At 42.4% G+C, this 18,127-nt stretch overlaps 1 protein-coding gene across 4 annotated transcripts in view; it reads left to right on the top strand.

The window, feature by feature from the left end:
- TEAD1 (TEA domain transcription factor 1) overlaps positions 1 to 18,127 on the top strand; it is a 246,362-nt gene that overhangs the window by 215,112 nt on the left and 13,123 nt on the right. For all 4 annotated transcript variants that reach the window (XM_054586089.1, XM_054586092.1, XM_054586088.1 and 1 more), the window contains exons 12-13: positions 13,099 to 13,239; positions 17,932 to 18,084. In XM_054586089.1, coding sequence (XP_054442064.1) covers positions 13,099 to 13,239; positions 17,932 to 18,084 — 294 coding nt within the window. The remainder of the gene's footprint in view (positions 1 to 13,098; positions 13,240 to 17,931; positions 18,085 to 18,127) is intronic.

Genomic DNA, 18,127 nt, shown 5'->3' with positions numbered 1-18,127 from the left:
TCCTGGGCCACATGCGGCCTATGGGCTATGGGTTGGACACTGTCCCCAGAGAACGGTGAGAGGTGAGGGTGGAAACACTGATCCTGTCTGCGGCAGTCACTTTATTTAAAAGGGCCCTTTCTGAACTCCTGAAAACAAAAGTAGAAGAGGACAGCCTGGAAAATGGGATCAGAAGCTTACTCTACTTTTCCCCCAATCTTTTAACCTCACTTGCACCATGGCTACTTTTTTTTTCCACCTTGAACGCTTCAGGACATCTATGTAGAATCTAAATTGGGAGTTCCCTGGACCTCCCCAGAGGAGAATCCATCTGACAGCTGTTCCTCTAGTGCTTTGTGTCCTAGGTCATTTGGCTCAGTGGTTTCTAACAAAGCTGAGGTCAGGGGTTCATCCTTTTGTGTGTGGGGCTATTTAACTCTGCTCTCTGCCATGGTTACAGGCTGGGAGGCTAAGCCACAGTCCTGTGAAGAGCTGCTGCTACCCACAGGTCCAGGGGAAGGCAGACACATGGTGCACCTGTACTTCCCAGCATTTGCCCTATTGATGGAGACATGATTAGCTTCTCTTTGTAACCAGGCCTCACGAAAAGCCTGAGAAGGGAAGAGCTGAAGTGATACAATCAGAGTGGCCGCTAATTTCGAGACTTAATTTTACAAGGAATAAGTGGATTATCTGGACATAGTCATAAGCCTTGGACCCCATGGACCTTGGTCAGGTGTCTAAAATTGGACTTAGCCCTTTGCTGATATGTGAAATCCTTTCTCCCTTGAGCAGGTACATCTACCCATGTATCCATTTTAACTGACTTTTTTACTTTACAAAAACAATATAAACTTATTGTAAATAGCCCTAGCAGTTCAAAAGACAATAGAAGAAAAAGCAAGGTCCCCCCTCTGCACAGTATCCTTCTGGAGGTTTTATATACATCTGCAAACATTGTACATGCACCATTGGTTTTTCCTTAGACAAGAGTTACGCTTCGTGTAATATTTGTCAGCTTCATTTTTTTTCCTCACTTAAAATATCTTGAGCATAAGATATCTTCTTGCAGCAATGAGAATTTGAGGGTAAGTCCCGATTTTGTTCTTTTTTTCAGTAACAGTGACTTGTTAGTGGAGTTACCAGATTCAGCAAATAAAAATACATGCCACCTGCCCTGACCGTTGTGGCTTGGTTGATTGGGCATCATCCTGCAAAGCGAAAGGTTAACTGGTTCAATTCCTTGTCAGGGCACATGCCTGGTTTGCAGGTTCGGGTGGGGGGTGCATATGAAAGGAAATAGATCAATGTTCCTTCCTCTCTTTCTTTCATTCTTTCTCTTTCTCTCTCCTTCCCCCCTCTCTAAAAATAAATAAATAAAATCTTTAAAAAAAATACGCAGGCCATCCAGTTAAATTTGAATTTCGGGTTAACAATATATGCTATTTTAGTGTACATATGTCCCATGCAATCTTTGGGACATACGGATACCAAAAAAAAAAAAAAATGTTGTTTATCTAAAAATCAAATTTAATTGGGCGGCCTGTAATTTGTTTGGCAACTCTGGACTTTTTAGTTGATTGATTTTGTTGTCGTTTTATGGAAGACTTTGTTTGCACAAAAACTCTCCACCAGACAAAGGTCCTGTTCCTGCGCTGGTGATCGCACACCTGATGAGTGTGGATGAATGTGGTATGTGAAGGGCCAGCTCAGCCGGGCGCCCTGTACTCATTAACGGCCTCCATTGGAAAGGGCTGGCCTGTGCAGCTGCTTTGTACTTGGGGCTGAGACCCTGGCTCTTTCATCTCAGCTGCTGTGTGAGGTCACCAGTGGCAGTTACCTGAAGCTGTGTGGGTAATATTAATTGAATTTTTTCTTAATGAATGCTGGTATTTGTAGGAATTTGCAATGCAAACAGCCAGCCTTTCAAGCGGTGCATATTGTAATTAGAGCAAGCTTTTAAGATTCTTTGAAGTACTAGATGTTTATGAAATTCAAATGGGGTGCCAATCTGCACAATAAAGGGGCTCTTGGTGGTGTTTTTAAAAATCTTCTATTTTGTAGATGTAAATATATGCCATAATTAGTGGGCAGTAACTTGAAGAGTAGGGGCTGAGTTTATTCTTATTATTCTTATTAAAAACAGCTGTGGCAGAACTACAGCTGCTGTCCTTTTGTGCTGGGCAGGCGGTACAATGGCCCAAAGCGAACAGACTCAAAGACTTGCTTCCCTATAGGCAGCTTCATCATTCTCCCCAAGTGCAGGTTGCCTTACTGGGGAATTATCTCACAGTCTTCCAGCTTCCTCTACCCCAAGTCTCTGTTTGCCAGTGCAGGCTGGCTTCAGAGGTCTTGGCCAGCGGCAGGTACGTGCAAATGAGTCAGGCAAGAGGGTTTGGGAGCAGCCAGCTTCCCCGGAGATGCCTCCAGCCAGAGAGATCCCCCTGCAGCACTGCCTGGTGGGGCGTTCTGCCTAAGGCTCACTGATCACAGCCCGGTGCAATCATGGTCCTTTGGCGCCTGCAGGAGCAGCTGCTGAGCCCACTAGGTGCCCTGCCTGCCTAGCCTCGTCATGCGGCAGACCTGGACACCCGCCCACAGCAGAGCCCAACTCCCAGTGCCGCCTGCCAAGGAGCCAGATGCTGCCATTGGAAAAAATTGCTTCACAATTTGAAATCTTGGTCCTTTGATCATTGCTCAGAGAGGATGAAGAGGAGAGGTTCAAAGTGGTGGTTTGAAAATGCCAGCATCTCCTTGTATCCATCAGTGCCTATTATACTCTCTCTTGTCAGGGACTATCCTCTTGATGTTTTCATTTTTACAACCAAGTAATTCCTGCCCGGCCCCTCCACGCCTTGGGTGAAATGGGAAAGATGGGAGGGAAGGGAGTGTCGCAGATTGCTGACGGGCGCCCTTGCCATTGGGGTCATCTGCTTCCTCTTTGTTCCAGCAGGTTTTTTCCCCTGTGCAGCCAGTGAAAAGTAGTTGTCATCAGCCAAACACGGCATCCGCATGAGCTGCACAAGTCCATCCTTTACTTGGCAACCTTAGTGCTCACCGTCTCGTGCTTCTTCAACCCCAGGAGCCAGGTTTCCTGGGGCCTGACGTTTTGCAGAGATGGCCTCTGGCCCAGCCCTCCCTTCAGAGCTCTGCGTCCGGCTTAACTGGGCTAGGCCTCACTTTTCCACACCCATGAAATGGGAAGGATCATTCTTTGAATGTGTAATTAAAAAGTTGTAATTAAAAGTGACATTTTTTTTTTTTAAATTTCAAAAGCATGAAATGAAACAGTGGAATGCGTCTGTGAATAAATGCACGTTCTGAAGGAGAGGAGAAACTAGTCCAGAGACTTACCTGGTGACCTCAATGTTTTAGCTACAGGAGTAATGAGTATAAGAGAAGGGTAATTTAGGAAAGAATTTGGGAAAACTGTTTCCTTGTGTCTGATACAGGCAGCTTTTGCTGCCTGGCATTGTAATCTGCTTCTCCTTCAACCTTATATTATTTCCCAGGACTTGCCCACAAATACACCTGAACGTTTTTAATTCATTCAAGACATACTTATTAATGATTGCCTTTTTTATTTCTAAGACGAATTCTATAACATCTCTAACTCTATCTGTATGGGAGCAATGGTAATTTTGTACCTGTTTGAGCAGTTACAACCAAAACTTAGGACTTGTCATAAACTCACAAATCAGAAAAGGTATTGGTTTTTGTTTGGAAAAAGCCATTGTTGCATCTGTGCTCCTAAGTGTTGACTGGGGCTCAGACTGGCTTCTTGGAGACAGTTTTTATCTTGTTCATTGATAAGAAACCATCATATACATGGTGCCCCTCCTCTGTAGATGTTATGAAGCTCTGTCTTTATCTCTGTCCTGGTCTATATTTTAAGTCAGTAAGCTAATAGGAGTGGTTGTCAGTATTATTAATGGCCGTCATTTATATAGCACATTATAATTATCTCTTACCACCCGGGCGGCCTTTGGAAGCGGGTCTTCTCTGTGGTTGAAAACGAGGACAGTGAGATTCGAAGAAGGGCCTGCCGTCCCCGCTGCCGTCAGACGTCTGAGGGAGGACAGCAGCAGGCGGAAGAACCAGAGTCTGGACTAGATGGGGGGGGGGGGGGGGGGGGGTCTGAAATCAGGGTGGAGTTTAATTTAAAAAATGTAAAACCTCATGGGTGAGAAGAGGGAAAGGAAAGGTGAGATTAAGGGGGAAATGAGACAGAATCGCAGAATTGCCTTACGGATGTGTTCTTGGGTCTTTACGATTCCTGAAGGCAGAGCTCTAGGTAGAAGTTACAGGGAAGCCAGTTTCAACCTAATGGGTGTGAGTAGGCAGAATCATGCCCAAGCCCTTCACCATGATATTTGTGAATATATTACATTGCATGGAAAAGGAGAATCAAGGTTGCTAATCAACAGATAGGGAAAATATCTTGATCTGAATAGGCCCAATGTAATCACAAGATTCCTCAAGAGTAGAAGAGAGGAGCTTCTCGTTAAGGTGGAGGTATAGGTAAATACAGCTCGCCTCCTCGCACAACCATGTCAAAATTACAACTGAACTACAAAACTCTCAGAAATCTAGTTGAATGGAATCCAACAGCTATGAAACATAAGAAACTACGTCCATCCAGACTGGTAGGAGATGCAGAATGAGCTGGTGCCACACCCATGTGTGGTAGATAAAAATTTGGGAGGGATATTTTAACCGAGCAGACAGGGGCCCATTCATGTGGCACTTGGGTGCATGACCCAACAATCAGTGCTGAGAGAAACAGATTTTTATTTACCAGATTCCAGCCTTGCGGGAGCTGAGAGTACTATGCTCAGGGCCCTGTTCTTCCCCAAGACCCGGCACTTCTCTTGCTCCCCAAAAGGCTAAAAGCCAAAGCCAAGCCTAATAGTTCCTCACATCCTTATCTGTGTGCAAGCCGGCTGTACCAACAGTCTCGCAGCAGCTCTCTCCTTCAGAATCTGGGGTACATTGGCATCAGCCTCCGTGTTATATTCCAGGAAAGCATGTGCCATGTTGAACTGGATCACGGTGAAGTCTAGAAAAGGCACAAGTCCCAAGAGAGTGACCTTTCCATATGTCCCGAGTCTCAAGAGTCCAGCTAGAGTTTGGGTCCATGAGGCATTAGGTCAGGGTCTTTCAAGGCAGAGTCCTTGATGGCTTTGGAGTCAGCTGGAGCGGGTACGATCAGAGCGGCAGCATGCCATTCTCTCCCTTACTATACCAGGCCACATGGCTGAATCCTGACTGCAAACTACCTAGCTGCTACATCATGGCTCCTTCTCTGCACTCACTATGCCCACGTGACTCATATCTCACTACCAGCAGCACGGCTGAATCTCTCTATCAGCCCTCAAGGCAGACCCGCCTCTCCCTGCCCACCCTTAGTTGTAATCCTGACCCAGAGCTTCCGTGACCGCCTACACAGCTCCTCCCACAATGAGCTACATTTGTCAGTTTCCCATCTTTTACATTCTCTTGGATACCACCTTTATTGAGGGCAGGCATGACTCAGTGATGCAGGGGGAACTGCCTTCCCTGGCTATGTCACAAGTTAGGATACATTCTAAAAGTCACATACATACCTTTTTTCCTGGGTCAGTAGCACAGCTATTAGCTAGCCATCAGCTTGCCATTGTTATGAAAAGTATCTTAACTGCCTATTGTCCACTTATCCCATCCTACAACCCGCCTCCCGACCGTGGGCTGTGGGGGGGAACATGCTCTATATCAGGGTACTTTTGCTTTGCATCCCTTTTAATATCTCAGGAACGAGGGGTCCCAGTCCCACTTCAGGACCCCCAGCCCAGGATTCCAGTGCCAGAAAGATAAAACACCAAAAGTTCTGGCTGTACAAATTATCAGGGGTTTGAGTTGGTGAAAGAAAATACTGAATTCTCAAGCAGCTCCTCTAAAAGGGCCCACACACAGACCTACACTGACTCTCTGAGCTCAAGCACTGGGATAGTAGCTTGAAGGGCATCAGTGGCATGCAGAGAGGAACTGAAGTGCCTGGCGTCAGGATGAGAGCTAACAAGAACAGAGAATCATTGATACAGAGAGCATTTTGATGGTTGCCAGATGGGAGGAGTGTTTGGGGAAATGGGTGAAGGGACTAAGACACTCTAATTGGTAGTCACAGAATAACCATGGTGATGTGAAGTACGGTATAGGAAATGGAGTAGCCAAAGAACTTACATACATAACCCGTGGACATGAACAGAGGTGTGGGGACTGCCTGAGGGAGTGAAGTATGCTGGTGGGGGTGGGGGGAATATTGGGACATCTCTAACTGCAAATCAACAAAATATTTTTTAAAGTGGCAGAGGGAAGCAGAAGAAGAGATCTAGAGAGATGACAGCTGGCAGTGTAAGAAAGACTCAGCTGGTGTCACTGGCTTTGAAAATGGGGGAAGGGGCTGAGACAAGGAATGTGGGCGTCCTCGAAAAGCTGGGAGCGGCAAGAAAAGAGATCCTTCTCCATAGTCTCCAGAAAGGAATGCAGTCCTGCCAATACCCTGGCCTTAGCCTCACGAGACCCGTGGTGGATGTCTGACCTGCAGAAGTATAAGATCATAAATGTGTGGTGTTTTAAGCCACTAAATTTGTGGTAGCTTATTAAAGTAGCATTATACACTGAAAACTAATACAACAGGAAAAAGGACTACCTAATAATTAGATTTATTTAGCACATATGATTTTCTTAAAGTAATGATTTTCTTGTATCTGAAGTGATTTAGCCAGAATGCAGAGCAGGATACTGTAGAAAGGATTTCAGCATTGAATGGCAGAAGTAAGTGTTGGCCTCTGAACCCGGTACATACATAGTAATCTCTGTTCTAAGACATAATGGTCAAGATTCCTTAGAAGGGCCTATTTTCCTGGACTTGCCCTCCCCATCCAGCCATATTTGCAAATTGCTTGCTTGCTTGCTTGCTTGCTTGCTTGCTTGCTTGCTTGAACACTTCTGAACCTGGCCTATAACCAAGTACTTATGTTAGGCTGATTTGTCTGCCCCCAAAGGATAAGATACGGTTTGACTTTGGAATTTGTTGGCAAGGTAAGTTTGCTGGTTTTAGCTGTTTCTTGGATTTTTGTACCCATTTGCTTTTAGAGAATGTCCTGTGGTCAGAGAAAAGCCGATGAGGCATAAATAGGTTGCATCTCTGACACCTGCATGTTTTTTCTTGTTTTCTTGCCTTCAGAACTCTGAAATGTTTGCCCTGAGTTTTCAGTAGGATGGGTAATGAACACAGCTTGACTCCCAGACTCATTGCAGAGTTTGCCCCCTTTGTTTTTGATTTAATGCTAGCATTCTTTCTTTGGTGCTACCTTTGCTTCATGGGAGTTCAGTGACTGCATTTCTTTCTGGGATAATCATAATATCATCAACTGACAGATAATTATCTTTCACATCAGATCCTCCTCCTAGAAAATTCCTGAAGGGCAGCTCTGATATGGTTGGTTGGCTACATGATTATTTTCCATGTTCAAGAGTGATCACAAAGCAATTATAATAACAAATTGGTTATTTGCTGTTGGCTGGTAAGCCTTTTAAAATCTAACTTACTAAATTCACACCGATAAAGTTTTCTCAAACTGTAAAAAAAAAAAAGGGAAGGAAATTGAGAAACTTTCATTCTCTTTTATCTAAATGAAGGTAAAATGCATATAGCCCTAATGACCCAGCAGTCGAGAGTGTTCAGAGCAGCACTTTTCACTATGTGTGAACATTGCAACGTCCATCAGTAGTAGAATCCATAGATCATGGGGTTTTTCATTCAATGGAATACTCTACGGTAAAGAGGATGAATGAACTCCGCACAACAGCATGGGCGACTCTCACTGCATAATGCTGAGTGAACTAAACACAAAGGAGTCAACACTTACGTAGGGTTTCAGAAACCAGGCAGAACTGATGTGTCATGTTTTGGGACCAAGGTCACCCCTGTGGAGCGCAGGGATGATCGCACTGGGAGGGGCACGGGTGGGAAGGCTTCTGTTCTGTTTCTTCATCTGGGTGCTGGTTACATGGGTGTGGTCACTTTGTGAAAATTAATGAAGCTATAAACTGGTGATTTATGCATTTCTCTGAATATATGTTACCCTTTAATTTCACTTAAAAGCTAATCATGATAACTATAACTCATAATTTGTTGAGACAGTTTCTGAGGGCAGGTTTTCATAATGTGTATTCTTGCATAATTTCATTTTTGATCATTCCTGTCATTATAACTACAGGTTATTCATTTCCAATTAAAGCTAATTAACATTATTTTGGGGGTTCTAAGGGACAGTGGTCAACCGAAGATGAGACGGCAGGCGTAGTCTACCTCAGGTCCAGGCAGTAAGGAGGTTTATTATCCACAGGTGGTTTTACCATCAAAAAATGGTCTTCATTTTTATTGCCACCTCTTGTTCACAGTTCTAAACAGCGCCATCGATAACATACTCCTAAAAAAAAACCTTTGTTGGCCTAAGCCCTAAGCTATTAATGAAATTAGCGTTGTGTTTTTATTTCATATATACATATGTACATACAGATAAAATGATTTAAATAAGCATACTTATATTACTTACTCATTATGTCACTAATCCTTTAATAACATGTGTGGACTCAGCCTTGTATTTATTTCTGATGTAAGCTCTTAACAGTTTGGGATCATTTGAGCTGCAGTCTCTGTGGTGCTGCTTCTTCACAGGTTAAAAGGTAGAGTCAGAAATGAGCAATGATGACACTCATTACAAAAATAAAGAAACAGAACCTGAGTCACTTCAGATCTCTTATTCCCTGTTACTGCTTTGGGAGCTTTTGTGTTTAAAATTTAAAACGGAATAGAGTGCTGATTATTATTGAAAGTAATTGTGTCCGGGAAAAGGAAGAGGGTCTTAAATATGACCCACGGTTAAGTGCCAAGATCTACTAGGAGCGCTGCCGCTCTGGGGCATCCGTTCACCGGCGTCGCTTATGCACGGAGACCCATGGGCATGGAAACGAGAGAGCTGTGAAAAGTCCCAGCAAGTGTCCTGACATCGCATTATGGCGAATAGTATTCTGAACTTGGTTAACACCTTTAAATTGTACCTACTGACAGATTGTTTTGTATTTTTATTCCGTGTTTGGTTAAGATCTTAAGTATCCAGGCTTTTTTATATTGCAAATATTTTGCTTATCAAAAATAATGCCATGGAAATGAATAGAAAGAAAAACCGCATTAAGAAAAAATGAAAGAAAACAAAATATTATGCCTCGAAAGTTGTGGTGTAATTCTTAAGTAAGTTAGGGTTGACAGTGTAAAACAAATAACTTAAGTGCCTTTACTCTCCCTTTGATGCCTCTACCTGTGGCTTATTTCCCTGTGCCCCTGCCACAATCCACCCCTTCTGCCACAAGCACCTAACTGCTTTTGATTGCTTTCCAGTCTTTCAGAGCAACTTGATTACATCAAAGTAGCAAGTGTGTTCAATATTAACTAGCAGTGCATTTATAGCCCACTGTTTCCAAGCTGGGAAATTTTTTTTAATGTTGAAAGAAAGGAAAGTAAAAATAATTCTGATGCCCTTTCCTGCTCCACATAAACTCATCATTAAACCATTGTTGGGAAGCATCCTAAACATTCATCAGGAGAGCACTTACTAAATGACGGGGCATTTTGGCAATGGAATAGCATGTAGCCACTAAAACATGTGTCTGTTCCTTTTTCAAATGGCTGTTCTTTTTAATATTAATAATCTATATCAGTACTGTATGAGTTCTAAGACGTAGTTACAGATAAATTTTTAATAAGGTTAAAAGTGCAGTTTTGCAAAAAAATGGGGGGTATCTATGTTTTAAATATCTAAATGCTAAATATTTCTAAAAGGCCCCTCGAGAAACAGATAACACCGATTGCCTGGGGAGGCTGGCAAGTTCAGGGGTAGAAATAAAGTGCATACCCTTTTTCTAGTTGGAGTTCTTTACTACCGCCTGAGTGTTTTTACATTTTAAAAACGCTAACACTTGTTGACACAAATTGCATTGTAATATAGTCGCCTCTCGGTACTCGCAGGGGAGAGGTTCCAGGAACTTTCTGCAGGTACCAAAATGTGCAAGTGTTCAAGTCCTTTATATGAAATGGTGTAGTGTTTGCATATAACCTACAGGTATCCTCCCATATACTTTAAAGCATTCTCTAGATTACACATAAGGCCAAATACAATGTAAATGCTATGTAAATAGTCGTTACACCATATTGTTGAAGTAATTATGACAAGGAAAGTCTGCTCGTGTTCAGTGCAGATGCAACTATTGCAGGTCTAACTATATAGTAAACGTCTACAGCTGTGTAACCTTTTTTCCCGAACATATTCAATCCATGGTTGGTTGAATCTATGGATATGAAACCCACGAATAGGGAGGGCCATCTGGTAAGGGTATAAAAGCCACAAAGCAGATCACTGGTAATCCCAACACCACAAAACACCTGAGCCACCTCCCAGAGCCATGTGTTCTCAGCTGGTGGCAGAACAAGGCAATGGCAGGCCTGCTTTCTGTGCCCTGTCCAAAGCTAGTTAGTAATCCCAGTGTCAGAGCTCCCGTGGGCCTCAAGTATGTTGCTACCCTTCTCCTCTAGAGGCAGGAGCTCAGGTAGACCCCAGGCCTCTTCAGCCTTGGGTAGCTCAGATACAGATTTCAGTTAGGCAAAGATGCCCATTTTTCCCCCTATAAGCTGCCCTCCCATGGAGCCAAATGTCAAACCTTTGAATATGAGGAAAATGCACACTTGGGTATTTTCATTTATTTGCAATTTATGCCCCATATAATTCCAAAATGCTAAGTGTGAGGGAGTGCTACTAAATTTATAGATAATATAAAACTGGACAAGTACAAGTGAAAACAGATTGGGATCCAGTAAAAGGAGCTGGATACTGATTGTTAGTAGCTATTAGAAGTACGTGGGGTAAAGGTAATTACTGTAGTTGAGCACTGGCTTTAGCTGTAAATTTCTTGGCACATAAGGTGGAAGGAGGAATATAAAGTATATAGTTCTTTTTATATGAAGCCAGAAAATACAAAGTGTTGCCTAAGGAAATGGGCATTTTCCTGACACTCAATTCAAGAAGGAAATTCAAATGCAGATCCTTATTAAAAATGTAGAGAGAATGACTCAGGCCTTCATGGTGATTAATTAGTTCCTGTCAAGGTATTGAAATTAGCTAGTCAAAATATGCCACACCTCACAAAATATGTATAGTTTCATTTGAATATCAGAACTGTCTTTGTCTCAACAGTTACAACAGTAATCTAATACCCTCTCTTGTTTGGACTACCACAAAGGGCCCTAATATAGCTCCGCATTCACTCTTACCTTTCCAGAGTCTTCCCCAGGCTGCGGTCAGGGCTGCCTTTTTGGAATGCAGACCTGGTCATGCCCCTCACTGTCTCCATCCCGTGTGCTCACCATTCCCGAGGCCCTCTGGTTTCAGGACTGAAGACCCGATCCTTCCCGCCTCCCCAGCCTCTTCTGCCACCGTCTGTCCCTTGCTGTCTGTTGCAGGCCTTTTTTAGTCCTTGTTTCCGCCATGTGCCTTTGGACGTCGCCCCTCTCACAGCGTGCTCTGCCTGCCTAAGCCGGCAGTTCCTCCTTTGGGCCTGTGCTGCATCCCCCTCAGAAGCCTTCCTGACTCCCACATGCCCCCTCCCCACTGTGGTTTCTTCTGTCCCTTTGCGCCTCTCTCAGGAGTGTTTATCCCTGTTGCAATGTCCTCTCTACTAAACCGTAAGTCCCCTGACAGCAGGGACAGGCTCAGCTTTTGCTCACCCTTTGACCCCAGTGTCACACGCCTACCTGATGAGCAGTAGGGGTCAGAAGATATATTCAAGGGAAGGGAACCATCAATCCCGGATCTACAGGCTCCAAGCCTCCCTGCCTCCCTTTCCAATGGCCCTTAGGCCTTGCTTGGACACTTAACTCTGAAGTACGGTTCTGATCACATCTGTTCCTTGTGCCAAAACTTTCAAGGGGTCCCCATTTCCTACAGGATACAACCCACACTCCTTGTTTAGCCCTCCAAGAACTGGACCTAGCTGCATTCCAAACTTGCTTTTTCCCAGGGTCCCTAGACCTTGCAGCGTAGCAAGAATGAGGCTCTGTGGGCTTCTCCTGCCCACACTATTCCCTCAGCCCTTCTCTGCATGTTTAAATCTTAACCATCCCTTAAATAACACTCCTGGGTGAAAGTAATGCCTCCCATTGTCTGAACTCTTGAGTACCTTTGACCTGGTACTGATTTCCTAAATTATTTTATGTGCATATCTCCCACATTAGGTTGTAGTCAGGTCCTATGTAGTGTCTAGCATGAGCCTCACATAGCAGGTACTCATAAAAATGTGTTAAATGAGTGGTGGTTTGTGTTAAATATTAGCATCTTTGTAAGGGAGCCTTTAATAACAACTGTTTCCCCTCTAGATACTTAATTTATAGTGAAGTTTCTGTTTTTACATGTATAACAAATGGCCAGTCAGCTGTAGATAGTCCTGTTCTTTTAAGTATCTCTAGAGATTAGTGAATATGAATTCAGTTCATATACAGTTGACCTTTAATCAACATGATTTTGAACTGCTTATATGTGGATTTTTTCCAACAAATGTTGTAAATGTATTCTTAGGATTTTTTAAAGTATCTTTTCCTTTAGCTTAGCTTATTGTAAGTTGTACACAGATTTTGAACTGTGTGCAGAGTCAGAGTCCCTGATTTCCATGTTGTTCAAGGGTCAACAATACTGCTTTCTGCACATTTTTAAGACCCCATGGGCCTTTTCTTTTTTTACAAGGATGCAGCAGCATTCTGATACCAAATGCAAGAAAGTGAAGCAAAGTAGGTTCATGTAGTGGGTCATTTCAAGGGAAGACTGCCCAAATTAATACTCTCTTCAAAAAAAAGAAAAGGACGGATGGACCTTGGTGCTTGTTTCTGGGCGAGCATCACCTCACCACCTCCTGGGCCACCCCCGCCCTCCTCACCCAATTGCAGGTCTGCCCCCCCGCCCCTGCCGCTGCTTGTTGCTGTGACCCCCCGCGATGTGAACATAACCCTCACCTCCATTTCCTTTCCCACAGGCCGATTTAAACTGCAATATTCAAGACGATGCCGGGGCTTTTTATGGTGTAACCAGTCAGTATGAGAGTTCTGAAAATATGACAGTCACCTGTTCCACCAAAGTTTGCTCCTTTGGGAAGCAAGTAGTAGAAAAAGTAGAGGTAAGTTGGCCTCTGTGTCCTGCAACCTTCATTCAAGGCTAGGCTGTTTGTTGCTGTCTTTTAAATCTTTACTGGGACAAAGAGTTTTACTTTTTTTTGGTGCCTCTTCCTTTCCACCACCCCTTCCTTAAGTTTTTTCCCCATTACTTCTAACAAGGCAAAATGATTTGAAAGCAATTGGAAGGAGGCCAGGAGGAAGTCCCATGGCAGCCTCCTTGACTATTGAAGCTGACCCTGCCCGGCCGGCCAACAGTGTTCGGGCTTGCGTGAGGCCTCGTGGGAGTGCCCTGGTGTGGAAGCTGCTGCCCATCCCATGAGGCCTCCCCAGCCTCCCCGCCCCACCTCCAGGTCCGAGGGCACTCCCAGGTGCCGTTGAGGCAGCCAAGGCGGTATTCAGCTGATGAGCTCCAGCCTTCTAAACCCCAGTACCTTGAGTTTGGTATTGTTGCTTTTGCCATTTCTACCCGCTTTGTTATAATTCTTTTAGGTCTATTCCAGTACATACTGGGATCAAGTACCTGTTTATGGCTTTGTAATTTCACGGCTCCCTCCTTTTCAAAAAAAATGTGTGTTTGTTTTATCAGAGTGGGTTGCTTCGTGTGAATGACATTTGCCGTTGACATTGCATTTAAAGGTTTTTCCAGTGTCTCTGCTCATCACCCAGTCGATCCATGTTCAGTGAGAAACTTTTATTCACAGCAGTCCTGGACTTCGCATGTCCGGAAGCCCGCCCTGACTGTGACAAAGACTTTGCACTGTTGGGGGGCAGTGCGCCCGGGAGTGAGGAGGAAGGGTGTGTTTTCTAAGACCCTGGGCTGAACAGGGAGGATTTGGGGGGCTGCAGCCCAGCCCTCAGCTGCATGAGTGCAGGACAGGCGTCCTGAGAGTGGTGTGAATGGAGGGGACACTGACAGAGAAAGAGGTGGGTGAGTTGACTAGAAGATCCGATTAGCTTAGGGGCCATGAGCTTCACTAAACTGGTAGCAGTGAGAATCCAGTAAGACACTTTGAATGGGACTTAGAAACTGACTGGATATTTAAGATTGAGGAGGAGGAGGAGTCAGAGGCCACACACTTCATCCTTGCAAGGACAGTGCTGTCACCAGCAGAGAGAAGGAAATACGGTGTTCAAGAGGAAATAGGACATGATTGTGGATGCAAGACTAAAATTTGGGAGATAGGTAAAGACTGAAAATATTAATTGAGAATCCTAAGCATTAAGGATAATTAAAGCTATGGGAATGTAGATCTAGCTGCAGAGAGGGAATAGCAAAAACATAGAAATAAGGAGTCAATTTGGAGAGCAGCTGCCAACCCTGCAGTGTGTGGAAGGGAGACACAAACCAAGGAGCAGAGGGCAAGGCGGGAGGGGGGGACTGTCTCCGTGCAGCATCTGGGAAGCTTGGGGAAGGGTTGGTGAGAAGGTGACTATGCAATGAAACAAACGCAGGAGACCTAGAGCAGGCTGACCTCCATCTCCTTTGAGAAGGAGCAAGCAACGTTACCTGTCCCTGGTTGGGAACCTGGAAGGTTAGTGGTAGGCACTGCTGCCCAATAGCCCAGTTGTCAGTTGTCAGGGCTCATCTGTAGGTGTATTTCTTGCCTGGACAGGTGCATATGAGAAGAGGTGAACCACACAAGTTAGTTTCCCAGATTTTAAATTATCCTTCATTGTGTCCTCGGGTAACACACTCAAAGCTCTATATTAGTTCAGTAGTTCAAGGAGCAAAGGAAGATTGCTTTTGACTGATGAAATCCCAGGAATTTTCACGGAGAAGGTAGCAGGAGTGTGGCAGGTAGAGTTTTACAATTAAGGCTTTAATCCGTTTAGAATGTATTTCTGCATTAGGCGTATAAGGGGAGTCTGCTTACATTTTCTCCCAAGTAGATAGGCATTTGTGTCAAAACCACTTACCAAATGATTCATCCTTTTCCAACTCAATGAATATGTGTCCTTGAACTTACCACATAAACTGGCAGCTGTTCGTGGCATTTCCCTATTCTCTCCGCCCTCTATGTCTCTATGTCCCAATGCTATTTGTGTTTAATTACAACAGCTTTATGGTATGCTCTGATACCTGCTGAGGAAATCAGTCTCACTGATCTTCTTTCACATATGTTCTAGCTTAATAACCAGCATTTATTCTTCCAAATGGTGAGACCATTTTATAAATGTAAAGAGAAACAAAATCTTATTTGAGCAATATAATTCCATTCGATTTAGATATTATTTTGGGAAAAATTGATATACTGTTTATATTAAATCTTGCCAGTCAAGAACCTATTTGCATCTCAATCTCATTTTATTATTTTTATATATAGGTTTATTCCTTTCTGGCTAAATATATTTCTAAATATTACATAACTTGTTAATACAATTTTCTGTTTCTAGATTTTAATTACTAGAAGAAAAGCTCTTGGTTTTTATATATCTATGTTCTTTCAAAACATCATACCATATTTCTCTTATTTATTTCTCGTCACTTTCCCCCGGGTTCTTGGGTTCTTTGTGTGCATAATCTTAGCAGCAGCTTTAGTTTATCTCTTCTTTTCCAGTGTTTATGCTAGTCTTTAAAAATTATTATTTTCTCACCTTTTGGTTCACTAAAACCTCCATCAGTGTTGTAAAAAGAAATAGTGATGTATAAAATAGCAGTATCCTTATGTTATTCCTGATGTTGATAGACACCGTTTTGCTGTTTTGCCATGTAGGGTTATATTTATTCTTGGCTTTTATAAATGGCCTTTATTTTACATTTAAGTACTTTCTTTTTATAATTATTTTACTTAGGGTTTTTATGAGTAAATAGCTGCAATATTTTATCAAATTCCTTTTCAGCAACTCTGACTATATGATTTTTCTCTGATTTTCTTCCATTTATTGACATCACAAGTTAATCTATGTCCAGTGTATGTACGGCCACAGCATTCTGAAGAAGGCCCTACTTTGGTCCCACGGATGCATTCTGTTTGCTATTTTACATAGCATTTCTGCACCTCAGAAGTCAGCGATTTTCAGCCAGTGTGCCAAAAGAGGAGGCGCACTGGAGTGCTGTAGGAGTTTTTACTACATGTGATGTCTCAGGGGCACTGACGTCTTTTCCCTCAGATTTAAAAAAGGCAACAACCAACATAACACTTGCCATGCAGGGTGAATGAATCCAAAATTACACCAATTTTTTTTGTCAGCTTGGCAAAATATTTACTGTATTTTTTGTTGTGCCACAGAATTTTAATAATTAGTTTATGTGTGCCATGAGATAAAAAAGGTTGAAAATTGCTGTCATAACTGATACTGGTCTATGCTTTTTATAATAAGCTGTCAAATTTCAGTATTAAATGTATATTATTTTCATAAAAATAATTGGAATGCCTACCACTTTCTGTGCTCTGGCATAGTCTGAATAACATCGAAAATAACTATTCTTTATAGATTACAGAAAACTTGGCTGTGAAACCGTTTGGTCTTTGTACCCCTTTCAGCAGTAGATCCATGAACAACTTTCCAGTCATTTCCACAATCACTGACTAATTGAATTTTTCAACTTAAAATGGTTCAGTATTAGAAATTTGTATTTTGCTAGGAAAGCATCCTATCCTCTAGGTTTTCCTTGCTTTCCCCCCCTTATAGTTGTGTGAAGTAACCTTGTAAGTCTTCTGATCTGTACTGTAGTATGGCTTTGTCCCTTTCCTTTTTTTCTCCTCAGGGTCGTAAAGGGTTTATTTATTTTATTTTGTCTTTTTAAAGAAACATTTTTTACATTTATTCTCTCTGCATTTTAAATTTCTATTGTTTTGAGCTTTTATCTTTATTAATTTCCTATTCTTGGTTTCTTTTTTTGTGTGTGGTTTTGGTTTATTTTGTGGGGTTTTAATTATTTTTAAGATGTGTATTTATTTCTGTAATTTTTCATCTTTAATGATGAAGACATGAAGCTGTTTCATTAAGTTTCCTCCAAGTATAGCTTCACTGGGTCCCCTAAGTTTTGATGTATTTTCCTTTTCATTACTCTTTGGATAGTTTGTAATTTCCTTTTTAATTCCTTTTTGATCCAAGGTTATCCAGGATTGTGTTTATTTCTGAGTGCTTCAGTGGGATCTTCAAACTGCATATATACAAGTATTTTCTTTTTTCTTTTTCTGATTAAAGGCATACATAGCTAACATTCAGGGCTCATGGTGAGTGTGAAGTAGTTTTTCCTAAAGCAGAGAAATTAGCTGAATTGGTAGTTGGCCTGAGAGGCCTTATCACAGTAAAGAAGGACCTTCTTCGGGCTCTTTGAAGAATTGTAAATAGCTGGTCCTACTCTTACAGATCTCCAGGTAGAGAATCACTAAGTAGTTGGTTTTTTCTTCTTTTTTTCTGACCTTTACTGGAAAGGATTTATAGAACTCTTTATAAAGCTATCATCTTTCCAATTTTTTAAAATAAGATTGATGCACTACTTACTGCTCTAATGAGACACCTTCCAATTTTTTGTTAATTTCCAGAAAAATAATTAATTCTGACTTAACTTAATAGTATTAAGTTTGGATAAAGGATTTTTTAAGAATTAAGTAAACTGCATAAACAGTACAGTATATAGGAGACATTTCATTTTGAAAAAGTAAAATGCTTTTACAGACATAATATCTTTTTTCATGCTTTGAAGTCAAACGGGTAAAAATGCTCAAATCCTTTTTCCCTCACAGACGGAGTATGCAAGGTTTGAGAATGGCCGATTTGTATACCGAATAAACCGCTCCCCGATGTGTGAATATATGATCAACTTCATCCACAAGCTCAAACACTTACCAGAGAAATATATGATGAATAGCGTTTTGGAAAACTTCACAATTTTATTGGTAACTGCTCTTTCTTGTTTCGGGAGACTTAGCTATGAGACTG

This window comes from Pteronotus mesoamericanus, unplaced genomic scaffold (genome assembly GCF_021234165.1).
Source record: "Pteronotus mesoamericanus isolate MK-2021 breed Mesoamerican mustached bat unplaced genomic scaffold, CSHL_Meso_final contig_90, whole genome shotgun sequence".
Lineage (NCBI taxonomy): Eukaryota > Metazoa > Chordata > Mammalia > Chiroptera > Mormoopidae > Pteronotus > Pteronotus mesoamericanus.
Note: the sequence above shows the minus strand (reverse complement) of the source record. Positions and strands in the feature narration are given on the sequence as shown.